The sequence below is a fragment of the Aptenodytes forsteri genome, unplaced genomic scaffold (genome assembly GCF_000699145.1).
Source record: "Aptenodytes forsteri isolate BGI_AS27 unplaced genomic scaffold, ASM69914v1 Scaffold371, whole genome shotgun sequence".
NCBI classification, from domain to species: Eukaryota; Metazoa; Chordata; class Aves; order Sphenisciformes; family Spheniscidae; genus Aptenodytes; species Aptenodytes forsteri.
In genome coordinates, this window is record NW_008795322.1 from 1,401,373 (window position 1) to 1,423,142 (window position 21,770).

At 38.1% G+C, this 21,770-nt stretch overlaps 1 protein-coding gene across 1 annotated transcript in view; it reads left to right on the forward strand.

Annotated features, from left to right (window-relative positions):
* The window catches only part of LOC103899476 (protocadherin-11 X-linked), a 532,785-nt gene that overhangs the window by 371,602 nt on the left and 139,413 nt on the right, over positions 1 to 21,770 (forward strand). The window contains exon 5 of the mRNA XM_019472250.1: positions 18,296 to 18,494. Within this exon, the coding sequence (XP_019327795.1) occupies positions 18,296 to 18,494 (199 nt within the window). The remainder of the gene's footprint in view (positions 1 to 18,295; positions 18,495 to 21,770) is intronic.

The window sequence follows — 21,770 nt, forward strand, 5'->3', positions numbered from 1 at the left end:
TGGCAAAGTAGTGACTAAAAGCAGTGGGTCTGTGTTTAGCTGTCAACGGCTGGAACCCCACTTCAGAGGGATGGGCATGAGCGTTGACCTGAAGAGTGACAAGCTTTGGATTTATTCTGATGGCAGAATAATACTATACAAATATGGTAATGTGGATTAAATATAGGGAAAGAGTGGGTTTGGTTTTTTTGTTGGTTTGGGGGTTTTTTTTAAATCATTTAAATGGAGTGATGTAAAGCCAAGATGAAGTATGTTTTGAATTTTGGATTTTCAGGATTTCTTCTGTTCCTGAGTTTTGCTTCAGTTTCATGCAGAAGCTCAATATTGTTGTTCAGTGGCTTCAGATGTATCTTCCTAGGGTCAGAAAAAAAAATTGGTTTGCCTGAATTTCCTTTCTGGTGAACTTAAATTAAAAAAACCCAAACAAACCAACCCACAAATAAAACAAAGAAACAAACAACCACCCCCCAAAAAACCATATGTCCAATGCTTTATTTTCGTGGATGGGAAAACAGCCATTGATTGTTTTACTCAAGTTTTAAGCTAGCTGGGATAACACAAATCGTTACACTTAAAATGTAAGTTGCAATAATTGAACCTTCTGCCTTTGGTAGGGGTATCTCAGTGGGAACCTTTGTCAGACGTTAACATGCACTGAGGAGACATTGACTGTTTTAACTTTCTATTTCTGGAGTTAATTGTCTGGTCCTCTCTCACCTCTGTAAATCGATCATGTTTTCAGCTTTTTCTGCAAACATGCACACTTACAGCACTGGTGGAAGGTAAGGCAGCACATTGTAGAGTCTGTGCTGGATTTCCGAGGTGCAAAACGGACTCATTAGAGAGAAAATCTACCTTACGCTTTCTTGTCAAGCGACAAGTATCACAAGTATTTCAGTTGGAGTCTTCTAATTCACTGGCATCCCTTTGTTTGAAGAAAGCCATAGCAGGGAGGCAAATGCACGTTGTCCCTGGCTGGGTGGTGTGGCATTCTGACCGGGAGTCTGTGCTGGATTTCCAAGGTGCAAAACGGACTCATTAGAGAGAAAATCTACCTTACGCTTTCTTGTCAAGCGACAAGTATCACAAGTATTTCAGTTGGAGTCTTCTAATTCACTGGCATCCCTTTGTTTGAAGAAAGCCATAGCAGGGAGGCAAATGCACGTTGTCCCTGGCTGGGTGGTGTGGCATTCTGACCGTGGGAGAAGAACAGTCTGGAGGTGATGATCAGCCATCATTAACAGCAGAATTTGACCTTTTTATTTTTATTTTATTATTTTTCATGAGATGAGCATTTTGCAATTTAAGGCAAAATAACTCTCACAAATGACCTTTCACCTGGTAAGAGATCCTTTTAAAAGAGAAAAAGAAAATTCTATTTGCATGTTTTCATTAAGGTACAAGATTTCTGCCAACTGTGATTGAAAATATGTCTAAAATCAATTTGGTTTTCAATATTTTTCAGTCACTGAAACTATCAGAAAACCAAATTAATTAGTTTTTCTTACAGGGATTAAGAGTCTCGTCAAAATAGTTTAGAAGTCAAACTGCATACAATAATATAATTATTTTGAATGTACAAAACAGTAAAAACCTGAGGGCATGATGTCTTCAGCTGTCTGGAAATTAGCTGCATCCATTCTGGTTCCTGTTTCGGACTTAACCACAGTATCACTAAATACTTCCAGAAATTACCCCAGAACAAGCAAATTGTAAACAAATTTAAAAAGAGAGAGTTTATTTTTTTTCTGTTTGCTCTCTTGGGGGGATTATTTTTGTTTTGTAAAGGCTTTGAAATAGCTGAAGAACTGGTTAATCCATGTGCTGCTTGTGGCGAGATGAAAAAGAACACGGCGTAAATGAAAAAAAGCTGGTGTGAGAGCTAATGCGGTTTTCAAGAGCCTATTGAGTAAATCATACCCAGCAGCGTGACTCCACAGCGGCTTCATACATGCACTGGGGGGTGAATTAGTTCTTTGCCGCCGTACTCTTATCTGGGAGGCAGCAAGGACTCTTGGCTGGCCTGTTGCTAAGGGAAGGTGAAGTACAAGGTTTTAGTAGAAGGTTTTCCACAGGTTGGCGTTTAAAATGAAGCAGAATGTTTGGGTACCTATGCAATAATTCAGTCTAAACTTATAGGTAAATTTGCTGGTACCACTTTCAGGGTTGCTATGTTTTAATACTTCGGTTGCTTATTTGAGAGTATTTGCAGCTGGAGGTGTAGCAGTGTGCTTGTAAGAGATGTAAGCTCGGACAAAATCAAACCTTTACAGATGGATGTGTTAGTCTGTGATATAATGCCTTTTGGCTGATTTTGATTTGCATTGATTTGCCTGTGTTTTTGTTTGATTACCTCTAGGCTGGCATTAGAAATGAGGGCTCTTCTGTTTGATCCCCCATTAGGCTTTTACCTAGATGTCCTATTGATACATGCCACTCGCTTCTCTGGCCTCCCACTGAATGCAGCTCCCTGCCTGCCTGCCCTTGGAACTTGAAAAATTAAATGAAAAAAAAATTGGAGTGGGCCTGAAGCTGAACAGAGCTCTGGTGTTCTGTTTGAGTTTCTGAAATGAATAACAATAAAACATTTCAGCATTCATTTGATATGATGAAACTTCATGAAACTTCTTTGCTAGCATTCCTGAAGAAGCTCTCTAATGCTGCTCCATAGCAGGGCTTTGGTTAAAATATTGGGAAAAATATTATGGCCATTTTCTGTAGAATGTTATTTCTTCTGATATTTTGATACAAGTTGTGTCAATATTGAATTGCAAGATTGATGTAGGAAAATCACTGAATACTTCTCTACTAATGTTTCCTTTGTGAAGGGAAACTTAAAATTTTAAATAATGTCCACTTTTCCTCTGAGGATGTCTGGTTTTGCCGGTCACAGCTTGTTGGGACTCAAGATTTAGCCCTGTTTTGTGTATCTTCAAATTGGTCTTAGATTATGAATCTGGATTTTATTTGAGCTTTTATCATGCACTTCACTCAAAAGTTATTTGGAGGGAGGTAGGGCTGGGGGAGAAGTACTTCAGGGAGCTTTGGATCAAGTCTGCCATATGTAGGTAATGCATCTGTCCGGGGTATGGTGGGTACTACCTTGAAGCATTTTAAAAGTCTGAGCAGATTGTAAGATTGACTTAAATGCTAAAAGGAACACCCATACTTCTTATCTAAATTCTGCATTGTATTGCAGAGCTGGTAAGTTGTCTGACGTGATAGATTTCAGGCTCCGTGCTCAGAGCTCCTCCCAAAGCTCAGACAGTTCTCGTGGAACGAGTGGCAAACACTGGCAGGAGCACTGCCGTCAATGCAACTTCAGAACAAGAAAAAGACATATATAAAAGTGATAGCAGATAATTGTAATGACTCAATCTTAAGCCTCATGAACATGTAGAGCTTTTAAACAGGAACTTTGCCTGTCAAGGCAGTCCTTTCTTAGCTGTGGGTTTCTCAGCTCTAATTTGAAGATTTCCATTAATGAACTCGTCTGTTACTCACAGATGGAATATCTGGCAGTATGCATCTTCTGCAGTCACCAGTTTTTCAGTCTTGTTAGAGCAGATAAGATCATTATTGTTCTCTCACTTGCTCACAGAGGTTTAGTGTTAGATGATGTTGCTAATGGCATTTTTTAATCCATATGGCTCCATTGAAACAGACTGCATTAGCACTCACTTCAGTGAACACCCGCTAGTATTGGCCAAACTAGTCAGAAAACAGTTTTTATTGAGTCACTTTCTTTTGGGTTTGTGGTGTATTGTCTGGCTTTGATATGGTTTCAAGTGATGCTGTCTGTGCTTGTATTTATGTGCATTATTCTTATAAAATGCACATGCGTAATTCCCTATTGCGGGCAGTCTGTGATAGTTTATTGGAATGTAAATTCCTTTTTTGGTATATTTTGAGAGAATAATTCCCTATTGCGGGCAATCTGTGATAGTTTATTGGAATATAAATTCCTTTTTTGGTATATTTTGAGAGATCAGAGCTTTTTCTCTGGGGAGGCATGCTAGGTGGAGAACATGCAGTGTAATTACAACTTGCCTAACAGTGTCCCTTCTGCCCAGGACTCCTGATTTCATTTTTGGATTTTGCCATTGACTTAGCCTAAACTTCAATCACAAGAATCAAGAGGGCATAGCCGTTTGTGCTTTGGTTTGTTGATTTGTAAACTGCTTTAATAACTGTCTTTTCGGTTATTCTAAAACTGAATTCATCTTTCTAAAGCCCATTCGGGTAAAGAATGATATATATGTGCAAAGTACTATTACGCTATAGGCTGTTTTTCAAATTTCTAGCATCTATTGTCAGTCTGTGGCAGCTATTGTACATTTGTATTGCTGGGAGGAGGAGATTTACTGAAATGCAAAACCCACGGGATGCAAAAATGCTTAACGTCTACCTAGCAAGTGTAAGACTGCATCACTGATAAGGAACTTTGCAGAGTTATGCCGATAGGGCGATGCACTTGTGGAGTGACAGGCAAATTATTGATTGGAGCCGGAGAGTCATCTTCTTGTAGTTGTTGTTTGTCTTCTCTTTCTTCTCTTTGTCCCTGGGGAGTCAGTTGGGAATTAGACTGTAGTCTGTACCAAGAGTGGATTTATAGTCTTCAACTGTGGGGAAAAAATGGGGTATATCTTTTGAGGCAGGGATGTAAACAATTACAGAAAATGAATTTGTTGGCTGGGGTTACGAGAGCCAGCACAAGGGCATATAACACAAGAGGAAATTATTTCCTCCCAGCTAGGGAAATGACTTCCACAGCTGCCTGATCTCTTTCATCAGAGACTCTCGGCATTAGTCACTATTTCTGTTATGAAATAAATGAACATATCATGGTCCTGAGTCTCAAAGGCAATTCTAGAGATGTCGGTGAAAGGGACAAAGTGTTGCTTTGGATCCCTTTTGTTTCACTGCTCGTGATGGCATTTAGTATCTTGCCACCTTGCTACACGAGCACTGACTGAAATCTGCACTGATTTTGATTGTGTTCATTTGAGATGTGGCAGTACATTCCTCTAGTAAATATATCCCTGTCTGTGCTTCAGATACCTGCAGCAACACAGCCCAAGTCTTTTGAACTTCTGGGAAGAGTCAGCTGGTGTGCTTCAGGCTGCTGCTTCAATTCTGGTTTCCCAGTAAATACTTTGAAACCAAAGCAATGCTGCCAGCCTTCTTTCAAACAATGAGCCTGCCTCAACAGTATAATATTATTCCACTGAATCTCAGACAAGCATTGGTTTTTTGGAGAGGGGGTGGTTGTTTTTCATAAGAAATTATTTTTTTGTTTTCGACACACTAGAATGAGATCAAAGTCACTTTAGTTTGTGTTCTGCGCAAAGGTCTGAATCCAGTGTTCTGGAAGCGAAGCTTCATCTCCTTGTGGCTTTGATTTCCCCCTTGCAAATACCATGTTTATGTGTTTTGTTAGGTATCTCAAAATGTTTAAATGTCTTATACATTACAGGTAGTATTTCTACTGCTGAGTGGACTACAACCAGTTCTGCAGCCATTTCTCCCCTTCCCACCACCCCTCCTGCATTCACCCAGCTTCTGCATAAAGGGATTTTTAAACAGTGTGGGCAATTAGCTGTAACAGTAGCCACAGATATTTTTGATTCCTCAACACCATTATAAAACTGCCAGAAGACTGTAGATTAACTCCATTAAAGGCAATTGCTGAAGTTCATGACGTGCCTTGATTTCTGGCTACTAATGAAAATACATTTCAAAGTCTGTTGAAATGAAGCTGTTTTAACAATAAGCATTTACCTTCCTCTCATTCTTCACCAAGAACCAATACGATTTTAAATAAAGTAGGATTCTTTTTAAAATGATGATTAGTCCCTGGTGTAAAGAAGGGTCCTGAAAGTCTTTAATTAGGCAACAACAAAAAGCACAAAATGAGCAAAGCTGATTCTGTAGATATCTGATGAGCATACTGAGATATAATTGAAGTACAGAAGCCTCTTGCTTCTAATAGTTTAAGTGCTTTGCACACCCACTGCATGCACGGAGTACAATAAAATGTTCTATCACACATTCTCTTCATCATACCCAATATATGATCCATACTCCTGCAATAATAGCAGGGGTAATTAATTCTGGCTTAAGTATTTAGAAAATTATTAAGTGCTGCAATTACGGGCTTTCAAAATGGCAGTATTTAGAAGCAAGAAGCTATTCTCTACACTCCCCCCCTCCCATATCTGAGTGCACTGAAAAACTTCAGTTCAGCAACATAAGGAAAAAGCCCCTGCAGGAGTGCATCTTAATGTAGTATTAACTGGGTAAAGGAAGAACATAGCTCAGGAACACAGAGGGTGCATTTGGAACAGGACAAATAATCTGAAATACAAGTTTGATGAATTCCCTTCGTCTCTGTGCTATGGTTGCTGCAGCACTTTTGCTTATATTGATCTGAACGGCATGGAAATTTTCTTTCATCTGTCATTTACATTCATTTTACCTCTTGCAATTGCCTCTGCCAGCTTACATGCTTGTTTTCTGGTGAATCTATTAATAGGATTTCCAGTACATCAAAAGAATTTCTTTTGTGCAAAGGTAGAATATACTATGCCTAAGGTGTAGGAGGGTTCCTAGCTTCAATTTTACCTACTAAAAGTTATTAATGAGTTCTGTGAAGTAAGAAAAAAATGAAAAGTATAATGCTAATTGCATGCTATAGATTTTCCTCCATTGCTTACTCATTTAGTTGTTGACTTGCAGAATAGAATATTTACACTGTAGCTTTCTTCTGATTGCAGTATGCCTCCTGAATTGACAGAAATAGGACCAAAGGTCAAATTAATTAAAATCAGTAGGAGAAAGAACATAATTAATGCTGCAAGTTTGTATTTACACGTTTTGCCTGGAAAATGTGTGAAGTGCATTTTGTTTTGTGCAAAGCACAGACACTGTATGCCAATGAAAATAAGAAAACACTAAGAAATATCTTAAAGGGTAGAATTAAATTGAATTCTTTAGTCGGGAAAATTTATGCATAACGATGGTTTCAGGGTGAGCAACCAGGGCAGTTACCATGGGTATTTGATAGTGTAATCGATACAGGAATGCAAGTCTATGTGCATGTGCGTGTAGCTGTGTGTGGAAGATACCCATGCCCATAGTGTCTCCCTGTTGCCCGCATGCCTTATGCCAGCTCTGCTGACATGAACGTTATTACCCTTCCACACACACATTTTTCCTGCTGGTTTATTTCAAAGGTCCTCCCTGGTTCTCAGATATCTACAGCAATTTGCCTTCTCCTGAGCAGTAAGAATGCAGTGTATACCCAAAGCCTTGCATTTGTTCTTGCATGACTGCATGTTACAAGGGATTTCTGCATTGTCACGCTTTTCTGGATCAGCTAGAGCAAGCAGTTGCCTTTCCTGATCATCTCCTTGGTGTCAGAATTGCAAAAGCATTGCAGATTTATAGGTTGCAAGTTCAGTGTGGCTTGTATGGAGAATAATATTTACCTCTGATTTAACTGAGCTTTACATGAAATTTGAATAATCCTGAAATAAAGATGGTAGCAGTGTTAATCTTCTGCGTGGCAGGTGAGGAAATAGAGGTACTCACTGAATGTGCTCAGGGAGTTGCAGAAGTGGCATTCACCGTGCCTTTGGCCTTCCCTCCCCAGCCCCTTTTATTTCTCAGCTCTTTGGGGCACTTTTACTTGGGCACCGTTCCAAAAATGCGGGGATTCGGGCTCAGGATTATGCTATTTATGAGTATGCAATAATGTTATTTTTGGTTTTATACAGTAAATGGCTGGGACTAAGTTGCTCTTAAGCAAAACATTGGTATGCTCAGTGCTGCTGACAGAGGCACTTGGTGGTCTGTGCGGACTACGCAGCCGGCGGTCCCGTGAGGAAGAGCTGGCCTTTGTGGCTCACTGGAAGTGCCCAGTCCTCACTTTTGCTGACTTCTCTACTGTTTCCCCTTGGCGCTTTATATATTTTTGCATTAGTGCCTTTCTGTTGACTCCTTGAGTTACTAAGTATACAACTTCACTTCTGTCTCGGTTTCTACTTACTGTGCATGGCTTGAGTTCACCTGTTTTCTCACTCACCTCAGTAACTGCTTGTCAGGAAAGCAACCCCAAGGTCACAGTTCTGTGCTTTATAAAGCCAGGTCCCTGGTGACAGATGCCTGAACCTCACAAAACCGGACCTTGACTTACAGCTCCCCTCCACAGCTGCACTCTCATTGTGATTTCAGAGCACAAATCCCATGGTTGTAGGTCGTAGCTGGGTTGGAATCGGGGCAGCTGCAGGCGCAGGGGTCTGACTGCGGGCAGGTCGCCTGCTCTCAGCGGCACACAGCAGCGCTCAGCTCGCTTTCAGAGGAAGCGCCTTTCCTCAGGCTTCAGCTGGAGTCCCTCGATTCCCCTTGCCCAGAACTGCATTATTTCTTTATGCAAACTAGCATATGCTGCATTACTTCAGTAATTTGTATTGTATATTTTGCTCCGTGAAGAAAGATGAGTAAGTAATCTTAATAGTCCTAAAGAATGGCTGCACTGAATATGGAAATAAGCTAGAAAGATTTAAGGAACAAGGGAAGGCTAATGGCTTTATATTTTGCTTTACTGAAATTACACAAGTGGTGAATTCTGAAAGACAGTTATATATTCTGATTATCTGAAAGGACAATTGCAGAGACATCGCTCTGTAGGAGCGAAGGATGGTATCAATGATACGATACAGCACTTCAATTTGTAAAAGTTTTCCCATTTACAAATAGGTATTTCAGACATCCATTTAAGAATGTGCTAGTAGCATGTAGCTCAACTCACTTTAGTAATTTTGAATATTTCATGTATTCTACTGTAAATAACAGCTAAAAATTTATTCATTATCACCCTGATGGCATAAGCTGTGAAAATAGTGATGCAAATGGGAGATTTCTGACTTTAATAAAATAAAATGTAATGCTTTACCTTAAAACAACGAGGGGAGAAAAATGGATATTTAAAATATTTGAAATAAAGTATTGCAACAGTGTTCACCGTGACATTTATCACATAGCATCCTTCCTATTTACAGTAACAGAAGATTGAAACAAAGCAAAGTGTACCAGTCAAAAATTCCTTTATTTCAGTATATGGAATAACTTCTCATATTGAGAGTAAAACTTCTATCTGGCAATTGGAGAGGCAATTTCAGGATACATGTTTTGACCCTGGAAGCTTTCATGGATTCTTCTCAGTGGTACCTCTTCTGGTGAAAGGTTTCTTGATCTAGCGAAGATTGTCTTGGACCACTGGAGTTCACTAAAGAGCGTAATGCTGAAAAACGTCTCCATGCTTAAATGCTAGATTTTTACTTTGTACAAAGCAAATACAGCATGAACTGCATCACTGCTTGTAAATTTTGGCCTGCAGCTTTATTTTACACAGGCCAGCAGGTTTTCTTTGTATTCTCTTGCCTCTTCCTTAACCATTTCACCTAAAGGTGGACTAATTATAATTGCCATGAGAATGTACTTTAGATAGGTGACCTCAGCTGGCAAACGCACTGTACACTTAAAATTAAGAATGGGTAATCTAAGTGGTTAAAGGATATTTGCTAAAGGCCAAAAAGATAAATGTTGCAAACAAATACTGATACAGAGAGCAGAAAAGAGAATGCTTTCACTGCACTCTAAGTAAGTCTTGAGTTTCCCAAGAGCCCATTTTGGGTGAAAGGGTAACTTTTTGTCTATTCTTTCTCTTCTCCAGAAAGAGCAAGATGCTTTTTTTGACAGCAGCATAAAATATATTAGTTTTATCCTTCCATTTTAACTATCATCAGTTCCCATTCTAGCTAATCAAATACTTGATATCGAACACTATAGATTTGCTGCTATAACAAATTAAATGCTGTTATAACAAAGGTCTGCTGTCATAACAAACGTAGTGAGATAGTGACATGCCAAAAAGCTGCTTTTCTACTCACTTTAAGAGGCCCTTCACTTTTAATTTATTTTTTTAATCTTTGTGTTGTCTCTTCTGGGGGAGATATCGCAGAAAACCTGCTTCTTTACTATGTCAGGGTGCAGCAAGGGCTGGCTGCTCCCTGGGGACCGGGAGCAACGGGTGGTCTCCACGGCTTTTGAAGGCTCCTGTGAATGATACCAAAATTGGTGGTAATGTAATCTAGAAACCTTTGGATCAAAAAATATGGGGCTTTTTTCTAGAAGAAATTAAGGAGATCTGTCTTTCTTTCTTTCTCTTTATTCAAGAGGTACCTCCGCCTCTTCAGGTTCTAAGCTTATACTGCGGCCTTGCTCTCTGCCATAATTTGTCTACCTTTTTTTTTAACCATAGCGAAATGAGTTCGCATTCGACAACTACATATGTGAATATCAAACGTAAGGTTATTCCATGTCTGTATTGCACATAAACTGCTTGATAATCTTCCCATGCAAATATCCTATCCACACCTGCAGGAAAAAGTTCTGTGGAGCCAAGATTTATTTTATAGGGTGAAATACAACTAAAGTGATACACAACTACCTGTACTAGAGTATTTAAGAATACTCCTTGAGCATGTCTTACTATGTGTCTGTGTTTTTCTTCTGACTTCAGTACACTTTCAACCCAAAGAAGCAAAATGAGATAAAAGTCCCTTTTTCTGGGAAACACTAATAAGAATAGCTCCATTTATTGGTCAGAAATGATGAAGGCCCATTTTCAAGCCTCTTTAAGTGAATACTTGTGATGGCTTGTGAAGTTATACACATGTGTATTACTTCAGAAAGATTTGACCTTTAAATGAAAAACTGAATAGAAACAAATTGCAAATGGAAATTGAATCAGGTTCTTGAGATTTCTTCCAGGTCTCTATAGCTCTAATAACCTCTTCATGCTTGAACTTAATGGCTTAGCCTTGACTGCTACGATGCAAAAGTAGGGGCTGGAGGTCAGTGAGTAATTCACTGGAAGAACATTTATTATTCCATAAATCTATACCTTACTCATGAAGAAAGATGAAATCTATTTATCTGAGCTACAACTGAAATGTATAAATTAACAGAATGAAATTAGAGCTAGAGTGCTATGTACGTTTACAAAAGTATAAATTCTGCTCTATTTCAGTATTAACACAAAGAAAATACTAGTTAAGCAATAGTGTTGCTTTTAAAAGAAATAGTCACAACTGTAATAACACCCGATCAGTATTTCTGCTGAAGAAGATCCACATTGTTGGACCAGCGATCAGAAGTGATGTCAAATATTACCAAAATGTTTCTGTATTATTGTTTATTATTATGTTCTTTTAACTAAAATGGCTGTGCCTATCAGAAATCAAGCATTCAAGATAATAACATCACAGATGATAACCTGGAAAGTGAAGAACACATTAAAAAAAAAATCAGAATTGAGACTTTCCTATTTCTCAATCTTAGCAACAGCACAGCCCATAGTGCACTTTCATGTGTAATTTTTATTTAATCATATGTCAAATTGAAGACTTACATGAATTAAACTTTAAAAAGCATGCTTTCAGCTATCATTTTGACATCTAGTTAGCATGCAATAACTGCCTTTCAAAAGCTAAATAAAATGTTTGACATGCTTTAAATGTTATTTTCAGTTTTATTTGCTTTTTTATTTCAGTTCTTTGTTGTTATTTCAAGAAGCTCAGAAAGTACAATTTAATTGTTAAATGTTGCTGGGAAATGTCATATGAGATATACTCTTTGGTACAACGAGGATTAGAGTCTGAAAATAAATACGCGTTGAGGTTGTTAATCAGAAATTTGTGAAGTTCCAGGTTTATAGTGTTTTTGTTCAGCGATGATTTGGCTAATGAGTTTGTTCCATGACCTCTGTGCCGCAAGAGGAAGATGGGAGTATCGGCTTAGCTTGTAGTTACTTCAGTGAAAAATGGCATCAGTGAAAATTTGCTTCTTAAAGCAGGTGGTGTTAAAAAACTGTTGCTTACCCACATGAAAAAGGGTTTCACAAAATTATTCTTTTGCAATAGCTAATAAGTGAAAATATCATATATTTCAGTTATCAGGTGCAGTTTTACATGCCTGCAAGAAATGCCTGTAGGGGCATGTAAGTATGATTTTAATAAGGCACCCTGAGTAAGTGAGTGTAGTAGAGTTACAAGATAGTCTTGCAAGACTTGAGCCAACTCTTTGTGTCAGTGAATCCAACTACAAGATCTGACAATTTTAAGTAATTTCCATTTGAGCAGGTAAAGGGGCACTGTCTCTTCCACTGTTTTGCTGTGGAGGTAGTAATTCTTTCATTGAAAAACTAAAGCACTGTCTAGGAGATAATCATCCATATTGAATTTGTATTTGTCTGGGCAGTCAACTAAGCTTTTATTTGCCTTTATGAAATTAATAGATTATGCTTCCTGCATCTAAATAAATTAATACAGTGGGAGGAGTTATTTAAATCAATAATAAGTGAAAGCCTAAAACTATTTACATATCTCATACCACTATGGAAGGGTTAGATCATTAATCACAGTGAGGAAAGGTAAAAGTATTTATCAAAGCTTTCTCTTCTTTAGAAGGAAGCCAGATGCTGTATTTTCCATTAGTAATTAGTAAGGATGTAAGATACCAGTTATTAATGTTAATGATATTAAATCAGGAGGACGAGATAAATTTATAACAAGAATGTCAAAAGGATTATATTGGATTTCTGAAGTTTTAAATATCTGAAAATGTAATGTTTTGCCAATATTTAGACGGGTAAATATGGTAAACTGGGAAAACAGTAGGTCTGTTTGAATGAACAAACATATAGAAAATCAGAAGCTGAAGGGGATGCAATCAATAAAGATAGGACAGTAACTGATACAGCTGAATTTGTTCAGTAAAAAGAAGGGCTTGTTCAACAAGCTTGATCTGTATGAGATGAAGGCTAATAGTATTGGCAATAGTTGGGGGCGTTCCTTTTTCATGTGAGGTGGGGAAAATACTGATTTTAATGACCGCTAAGCTTGGACTGATCAAATCAACTGGATATTGTCACTCTGACACACACTACCTCTCCCCTTTCCCTCCAGTAGACGGGCCCTTCATTTCGCTCTTTTAAAAAAAAACAGTCCTGTGCAGGATCACTGCAAGCCATATTGAAGAAATTCAAAAAACCCCAACTGCTAAATCATAAAAGGTGACTACAATAGTGATTCGTTATTAGTGAACTGTTTCTAGTTGTGTGTAATAACGGTGACCAAGAGCGTTCAGCATCTTTATAGATGCTGCAAAAGAAAATACAGATCATTGCTGGCAAAAATTTAGAAGTTATTCTAATTTGAGTGAAAAATGATAATGAACTATATTATGTGTTTTGTCCATTACGAAGTAATCAAGATAACATAGTAAGATCTTAGATTTAATGCTCTGAGCTGCAATAAGTATGTGAAATACAGACTTATAAAAAAATTGATAGAAACTCTTTGGGCCATAATAGCTATGTTGTACACTACTAAGTTTAGGGAAAGAAAAAATAAAAATACTGGCTTTTCTTTCTTGAGTTTCAACACAAAGACATGTTTCCCACTGGGTTTGTGGTTGGATCCTTTTAAGCTGTTTGTTTTCATGTTATTCTGAGAATTTTACATTGATAGTATCTGGGTCCTGTGTATCTCTACCAGAGCATATGGAACAAAAGATTGTAGTTTGGGAACAAAAGGTGATAGTTAAGTATAAAAAGATTTGAGCTGGAAATTATAGTTTGATTAGGGATTTTCTTTAGCAACCGAGAAGCAGCAGTGGTCATAACTGACCACTGAAGATAGTTGCCTGGTTATTTAAGGCATGCATTTTCATACCTTCCTAGCATTTGAAAGACATAAGCAACTGAGAAAATGAATATTAGTAGCAAAACTAAGTTAAAGTTAAAAAATATTTTTGTCTACTTCTTTATTCACTGGCTGCTAGTAGTGGAGAAGAACGTTGAAGTAGTCCTATTCTTTTACTTTCATGCTGTCTTACAGCATCTCCCAAATAAGGTCTGTTTTAAATCAGAATTATCATCTAAATAATATAATTAATTCAACATAAATTAAACAGTAATATTTTTTCTTTATGATATCCTTTTAAAAGGATATTAATTTGCTTCAATGAAGTTAATAAGGTTAATAGTTTAATGTTCCTCAGTTCATATCTGCTGCTTTTTCTATTACCTTTTTTCAGTTTTTGATTATAAATTGGCTAACCCCTGGTGTATAATTCCAGAAATCATCCCTTCAATGTATCCAAAGCTATTTACTTAGACTCATCTTTTATTATTCCCACTGCCACAGTCTAATTATTGTAGTGAAAGATTGAACACAGAATACTTTGGGGCTTTGATCAGTCTTCATATAAATTTCAATAATGAGAGTAAAAGGTTTGCGGTTTTCTGAGATAATTTGATCCCTTCAGACACACACTGGTATTACAAAATGCAGTTCTTTTTTGGATGCCGTATGAGATCTCTGACAGAATTTGTGTCTGGGTTCATGACATCTCTGGAAGCAAAATTCTTTTTTCCTACTAATAAATAAAAATATAATATTGTTAAATATGTCAGAGAAACTATATACTACTGTACATTTTTCCTTAAATTTTCACTTCATTTTCCCCTATCAGTCTAATTGTCTGTATTACAAGTTCCTACATCAGCGTTTTCAGAATCCACTAAGAATACATAATGGGTTTGCTTGCGTTTCTCTCTTTTTGAAAAAATATACTGTCAGTCAAATAAATAAAACAAACCATAATCCTTGTTATTCTATTACTATTGGTGCTAACTCCCTTTGGGGATAAATAGAAAAGCAGCTGGAGTCTGAGGATATTTTGTAATCTTATAAATTGAAATTTAAATGCCTCAAGGAGGAAATTTCCAAAATAATTGTGACAGAAGATAAGTCCCAGCTTTTGGCAAAATTTTATTAGAATTACTTGTTCCAGATCATTTTCCGATGCCTGCATGAATTAAGAAAATGGCAGCACTGCCATGCAGAGCAATAGCTGGGGTTTTTTTCATCTTGATAAATTCTTCTGAAAGCGCTCTGTCATCAGCGTTATCAGGTGTGACATACTCAGGGACACTATCAAATTAAAAATCATGAGCCTTTAGCTGATGCCAGTTTATTTTAAATCCTATGTTTTTGTCTTTCCTACTAATAACATCTCAATTTGTTTAACTAAGTATTTAAAATTTTTTACTGAACATGAGGGTTAGTGAGATTTTTAATGTTGTTTGGGGTATGGCTTTTGTTTTTTCTCACTGGGCTAGGCAGTTAAAAAAACGACTTGATGACTTTCTGGTCTCCTTTACTGTCATCTGCTGAAGAACTTTTGCTGTATTTTGACGACAAACCATGAACAGAAATATTCATCTGTTTAAACTTAGTGAATCCCAGTTGCACATAATAGCATTCCTTTGGGAATTGCATTCCCAGCCATTTGCAAAAGCTAATACTGGTATCTAACGCTAAAACTTGGGCTAATAAGGTTTTAAGAATACTTTATTCTTAAGATCCACAAGAATTCTTAAGAATTCTTAAGATTCTCATCTCCAGCTTGGAGATGAGAAGATACAACATAACATGAGTGCCAAACAGCACATGCGCGACGCGAGACAGCATGAAGGCAATGTAAACCTCACAAAATGCGCATAGTTTTTACAGTTTATGCAGTGAAGGTTGATTTTTCATAGATACTGTGAATAGCAGACTCATTTAAGACCAAAAAATAGCATATTCCATTTCCATATTCCGTCGCTATATGGCTATGCAAGCTCAGTGCAGTTTTGTATACAGGGAGTAAATCAGAAACATTGCAGGATTATTTTCACTGGCTCAACTCCATAAAACTTCAGTTATTCGGGCTTTCAGATAAGGGTCGACTGAGACTGCTGGTATGAATAGGGCTCTGAGGGGCAATTGACAGTAGAATAGGCTAAGCCGTATCAGTAATTTCTGTGGATCCATCTGTTTTTTGGACTGTGCAGAGACACCCCATGTATCTCTACCTGTCTGTGGTGGGAAAAGCATCAGACAGCCGGTGGGAGGAGCAGGACCACTGTCCCAGCCAGCCTTCCAGAGAGCCCTGGGAACAGCTGCAGGCAGCTCGCTAGAGAGTTAAATAATGAGATTCTCCTGGTGACATAAAAAATGCATGCGACAGGGTGTGGGGGTGTTAGCTGTGAACCTTTCACCATCTGATTTTTTTTCCAGTGGGCTCTAAGACTTCTCCTGCAGTCACAGGAGGGTTCTCTTCTCCCCTCCGTGCTGTGTGATAGGAAGTCATTCTGTGTTCAGGTTTTCAGAGCTCCTCAACTGATGTCTTGGCTTGATCTGTTCCAATTTTTCTGAGAGATCTGCCTAATGAGGGAGAATCTAAAATTTGCAAATTTGGTAAACAGGAAAGCAGGACTGGAAGGCTGAGTGTACTTGATAACAAACAGACAAAATCATCTGGAAAAACAGAATGGCAGGAAGAATGAATGCAAAGTGCTGCACTTAGGCTCCGGCAATCAATGGCAATAACCAGAAAGGGGACAACTAGCAAAAGATCATTAGAAAAGGAGCTGGGCATTATGGTGGTTGGCAAGGAAAATGTGTTACGCTGCCATGAAAAAGGCAAAGCAGTAGTGGAGCCTGCGGAGATGTGAAATGATCCTTCTGCTCTACTCCACGCTTTAAAGATCTCAGCTGAAGCTGTGTAATGAGTTTTCAGCAGTTCACAGAGAAGCATGTGTGAGCACGTGTGCAGGGGGGAGCAGTAAGAGATATCAGAAGGCACACGACAGATTGAAATAATAAGGTCTGTTTATTCTGAAGTAGACTAAAGTGCCAAATGCCAGAAAGATGAGTGGGAATAACCAGACCATGATGGATGAGACTGAAGAAGTGATTTATTTTGTAACAAGAAAGAGGCAGGTTAGACATTAGAAGAAAACTTCTCCATTAGCAGTAGTGAAGCGCTACAACAGATTTTCTGGGAAAGCTGTGAATTTCTTACTGGTAGCTTTTAAGAAGAGTTTTCACTCACATCTGTCAGGAATTGCATAGGTAAAGTTGATCTTGCCATTTTCTTGGCTGTACCACACTGTACAGCAGCTGTCTGTGGGCACATGTAATAGTGTCACAGTGATAAAAAGAGATTTTGAAAAATAGAAGAACTTAACTTTTTAGCAAAAACTTAATATTATCGATGGTGTTCAACACCATCACCTGTAGGAACCAAATATCTAGGGACCTCTTGACAGCATCTGCTGTATTATAAACAAGGTATATACTTTTTTTGCATAATTGCATCAAAAATCTGATCTCTAGCATTACTAATCTCAGCAATTCTGGAACTGGAAAGTTTTGCATTGCTTTTCAAATGGAATTTTGAGTAAAATCAGGCTAAGAACATTTTAAATTGTTATTTTGGGGGGTTTTTTGAATCTTCATGTTTCATGCTTCCAAAACACATGGAAATAAGATGCATGGAAATAAGCAGGACAGCTGCTTATTTCTTTGTTCATATTTTCTTTTAATACTGGGACAGATTTAAATTTCAGATATTCAACTCCTAAATCAGGCAGAGTCACTTGGGTAGTGAAAATGTTGTCCTATGCCTGATGCATCAGGTGCTTCATTCACCCGGCCCTTCCTTCAGTAGCTGTGCTGTGACGCTTTCCTTCCTCAGCCCTCTTGTTTCCCAGCTTCCAGCCTTTTACAGCTAAGATACAGGTCTGTGGTATAACAGAAATCAAAGGGGTCGTAATGAAATGTCTGTAGGAGAGTCGTGGAATCGACTTTTAATTCATTAGTTTAATGGCTTTGCAAAATCTATTAAAATTGTTTTCAATACATAAGGCTTGTTATTGTTTGTTCTTTCTCTGCCTTAGAAGAATCCAACAACATTAGAAGTGTGTCACATTTTTAGGCCCAAAAGTGTGGAACAGCTTTTAATGGGAAAGAAAATGTTTTTTGAAAACTAGAAAACTGAGCAGTGAAATAAATTGAGCCTCAAAAAGTGATTGAAATCTCCAAGTCAATATACAACAGGCATCCAAAGACTTGTGAAGTCTGACAGAATCTTTTTAGTTTGAGGTGTCTTTCATTTTGCATCAGGGCTTACATTTTTAAAAAATAGAAGAAAGCAGTGCTGTCAGGTGAAGCGGGTTTGAAAGCAGGCTGCCTGTTCATGAGAGCCTGAAATTGTGCACAACTCTAGATAATGCGTCTTCAGCAGATAACTGAAATAATACATTTCCTAAATTGGTTGCATTAAGCAATTACTGATACTGTAGTGGAAACCATATAATTTTCTTCCTTCCTTGTAGCCTCAGCGCCGTGTCACGTTTCACCTACCAGATGGCTCCCAGGAAAGCTGCAGTGACAGTGGGCTTGGAGAGCATGAACCCACGAGCGGTGCTAGCACATCGCACCCTCTGCCCCTCGGCTTCCCCCAGGAAGAGTACTATGAGCAAGCTTCACCCAACAGCCGGACGGAAGGAGACGGCAACTCAGACCCGGAGTCCAGTAAGTGATGAACTCTGGTCATCTTAGTTGTTAAATCATTTGAGTATCAAAAGTGGGCTTCTTTTTCAGGCAATTATTAAGACTGAATGTTGATTTTAATGTGGTCAAAGAAGCCCTATATTTCTAAAAATGCGAAGTCTGGCCATTGGAAGTAAAACACTCTTGAGCTGTAAAGAGTTTATGGATTACCTGGTATTTTTATAGATCTGCTGTGCTGTACGCAGAGGGGCTTTCTGATGAGGTTAACATTGCCCTTACTGTCATAAATACCGCTCTGAGGGAGTTTACACTTTTTCATGTGTTTCCCGACCCAACGCTACTGCGCGTTGTAGTTTGTTTTGACAGGAAGAACTTCTGGATGATGAGTAGGGCTGTGAAGACACTGCAGTCTCCAGAAATAAGGGTTTCTTGATTTGTCTTTTGAAAGCAACTATGGTATGTAGTGATAATCTCAAAAGAGTTTGTCATCTTACTTCTGCTGTTATCACTGGCTTCTTATGATATTGAAAACAGTTAGGCAAAATCAAGATGAGCTCAGGACCACGCTAGAGCTATGGATACTGGTATTGCTTTCTCTGCCATGATGTGATAGCCAGTTAGAGACTCCCCCGTACTTTAGTCAACTGTTAATTGTCCAGGGGCTCTTTATCTAGATTAAATTGAACCGTGCCATTGATAAAGAGACACCTGAATGTGTGCAAGCCTCTAAGGCCTTGTTAGCGGCCTAATAAGTGATTTGAAAATACATCTGTTCTGGGCAAAACTTGGCCCGAAAGGTGTATTTCAGCTGCTTTAGTGTATCATGAAGAATGAATTAGTAAGTCCTATGCACTTGAAATAGCTCTGTGAGAAGGTAGTTACATCTCTGCACTGGCAAATACAGCATCAAGCAGAGAGCATTACCTCCAACTCCGAGCTGGCTCTGACAAATTCAGCCTGGCTTTTGGAAATCACACTGCTGCCTCCGCCTTCTGCTGCCCGAGACTGGAGTCTGAGGGGCTTGTCTGCAGGGATGAGGTCCGTTCTCACTTTTTCTTTTAGTTCATAAACTGTTAACTGGGGATCCTCGGTTTCAGACTTTTTAAACTTTGTGAAGTTATATGGTTCCTGAAATAATGCCAGAATTTTATTTTTTCGGAGCTGACAGACAGCTGACAAGAGCCATCAGAACTTTTGGATGTTGTGTTGAAAACATTATTTATCATTTGCTTTTTTTGTGTTTATATATTTGAGGCTGTAATATACCCTTAAGAATATTCTAGGCAGTCAAACTGAGTTCTTCACGGAATGAGGCTTTAAGGGCCTACAAATATACCCCAAAAGAAAGAAAACTTCAAGTTATATATTATATTTGCTGCTTTTGCTATGCATACTCATGATCTGAACTTGCTTTCGAGCTCCCTTCTCCTTTTGTTGTTGGTAACTGATATTTATGCTCTGCTGAAGCGAGCAGGATGTACATGAAATCAGTATTTGGGTCCTTCCATGCAGAGAGCATGGGACAGGACCTGGTGTATGAGGAGTTGTTAGAACAGGCATGTGGATCCTGTCTTGCCGTTTACAAAGAGGCTTAGGTTTTGGACTTAACCAGTGCTTTTTGAGACCAGTTTTTGCAATTTCAGAAGAAATATGGACCATGACTCTTCTAGAATGTTGCCCTAAAAGTAATACAGCTTTGACATCTGAATATCATTGACACACGTCACTGTGCGGAGACTAAGCAAGCATCTGATGTCTTTTCAAGTGTGAAGTTGAAGAAAGTTTAATCACCTGTCTAATTACCCGACAGTTCAGTTTTCAACTTGAAATCACAGTTTAATTAGCATTTATGTTACGTGAAAATTTTTTCTCCTTCTAACCTGTATCTTATTGAAATAGCTTAATTGACACTGTATAGCATGATGCTTACAGTGCAAAAAGCGGTTTGCAGTCCTTTTTAGTGTTTTATGCTTATAATAACAGCAGCATCTAGTAGCATAAAAAAAGCAGATATAAGTAGATGTCTGTTCTGTGCTCTCATACATCTAAGTAAAAAAGAAGAGGAAGACCCACAGCACATTTTTATTCAGTATGCTGCTGCAAAGTGTCTTACTGTAGGTAAGAGCAACCAAAATATCGTGTGTGCTGATCTATGAAAGTGTTCAGCCTGAGGTTCATTTCGTTCACTTGTGCATGTGTGACACATTTAGTCAATAGTGAAATAGTGAAAACCGTTCTGAATTGATAGTTTCCTCTACAAACATGCTGCTAGGTTTTTGATTGTTTTTTTTCATCTAATTTGGAGTGGCATAATATTTTCAAAGTATTTCTATTCTTGTTTCATGGACCAAAATGCTGTTAATGAGAAAAGAGAAAGGAATATACAGTCAGATAATCTGAGTGGATACCAGAATTCATACAGCAGACTAAGCATGACCTTCATTCTGTCTCAAGATCTTTAATATCTGACCTATCTTAATCTGAAACATTGTCTAAAACATTAAGCCTGATTAATCATCTGATGGTGATTTAGTTCAACTTTGCCTACCAAGGAGACATAGACTTGGGATGAAACAACTTCAATAATGTCTGGAGCCTACTGAGACGTTAAGTGGCTTATGAAAGCTCATGACAGATGCCACATCACACAGGGATATATTCAGAAATGTTTTCTCCCAGTTGTTTTTCCTGAATACAGTTCTTAGGTTTTATTTGTTTCTCTAATATTGGAAATTACTGTATTTTGGAACTTTCCATTTATTAGCAATAGCAAAGCATTTATTACAAAATACTGAAAAGATGGGCATAACTTAAAATAGCAGAAGCTGAAAAATATTGGTGAGAGGAAGCCTTACAAATTCACATCCAATATAGGACTGAAGCAAGGGGGAAAGAATAACTGTAAGAATACAGTGGTTAGAAAACTATGAGCAATTTATACGTACACCTTTAAAATTAATTGACTGTACTAATTAAAATTAGCAATAGGCTATTTAAAATGATTTGTCTTCACTTACTTTAGTTGCCTCCTCAAAAAAAGCATAATGTGCAGTGTGGTAGATGTGTCATAAGGAAGAGATGCCAATAAATTGCCGCACTAAGTAAATAGTAATATAAAAATGCATGTAGGTTTGTAGAGAACGTTATCCTTAAGTAACAGCACTAATGTATGTGGTATTCATATATTTTCTGCTCATAAATTGCTCAAACTAATAAGGATGCTCCAATAACTCCCTATGCTAAGGATTTTAACCATACCACCTTTTTTTTTTTCTTTTCTTCCCCCCCCCCCCCCTT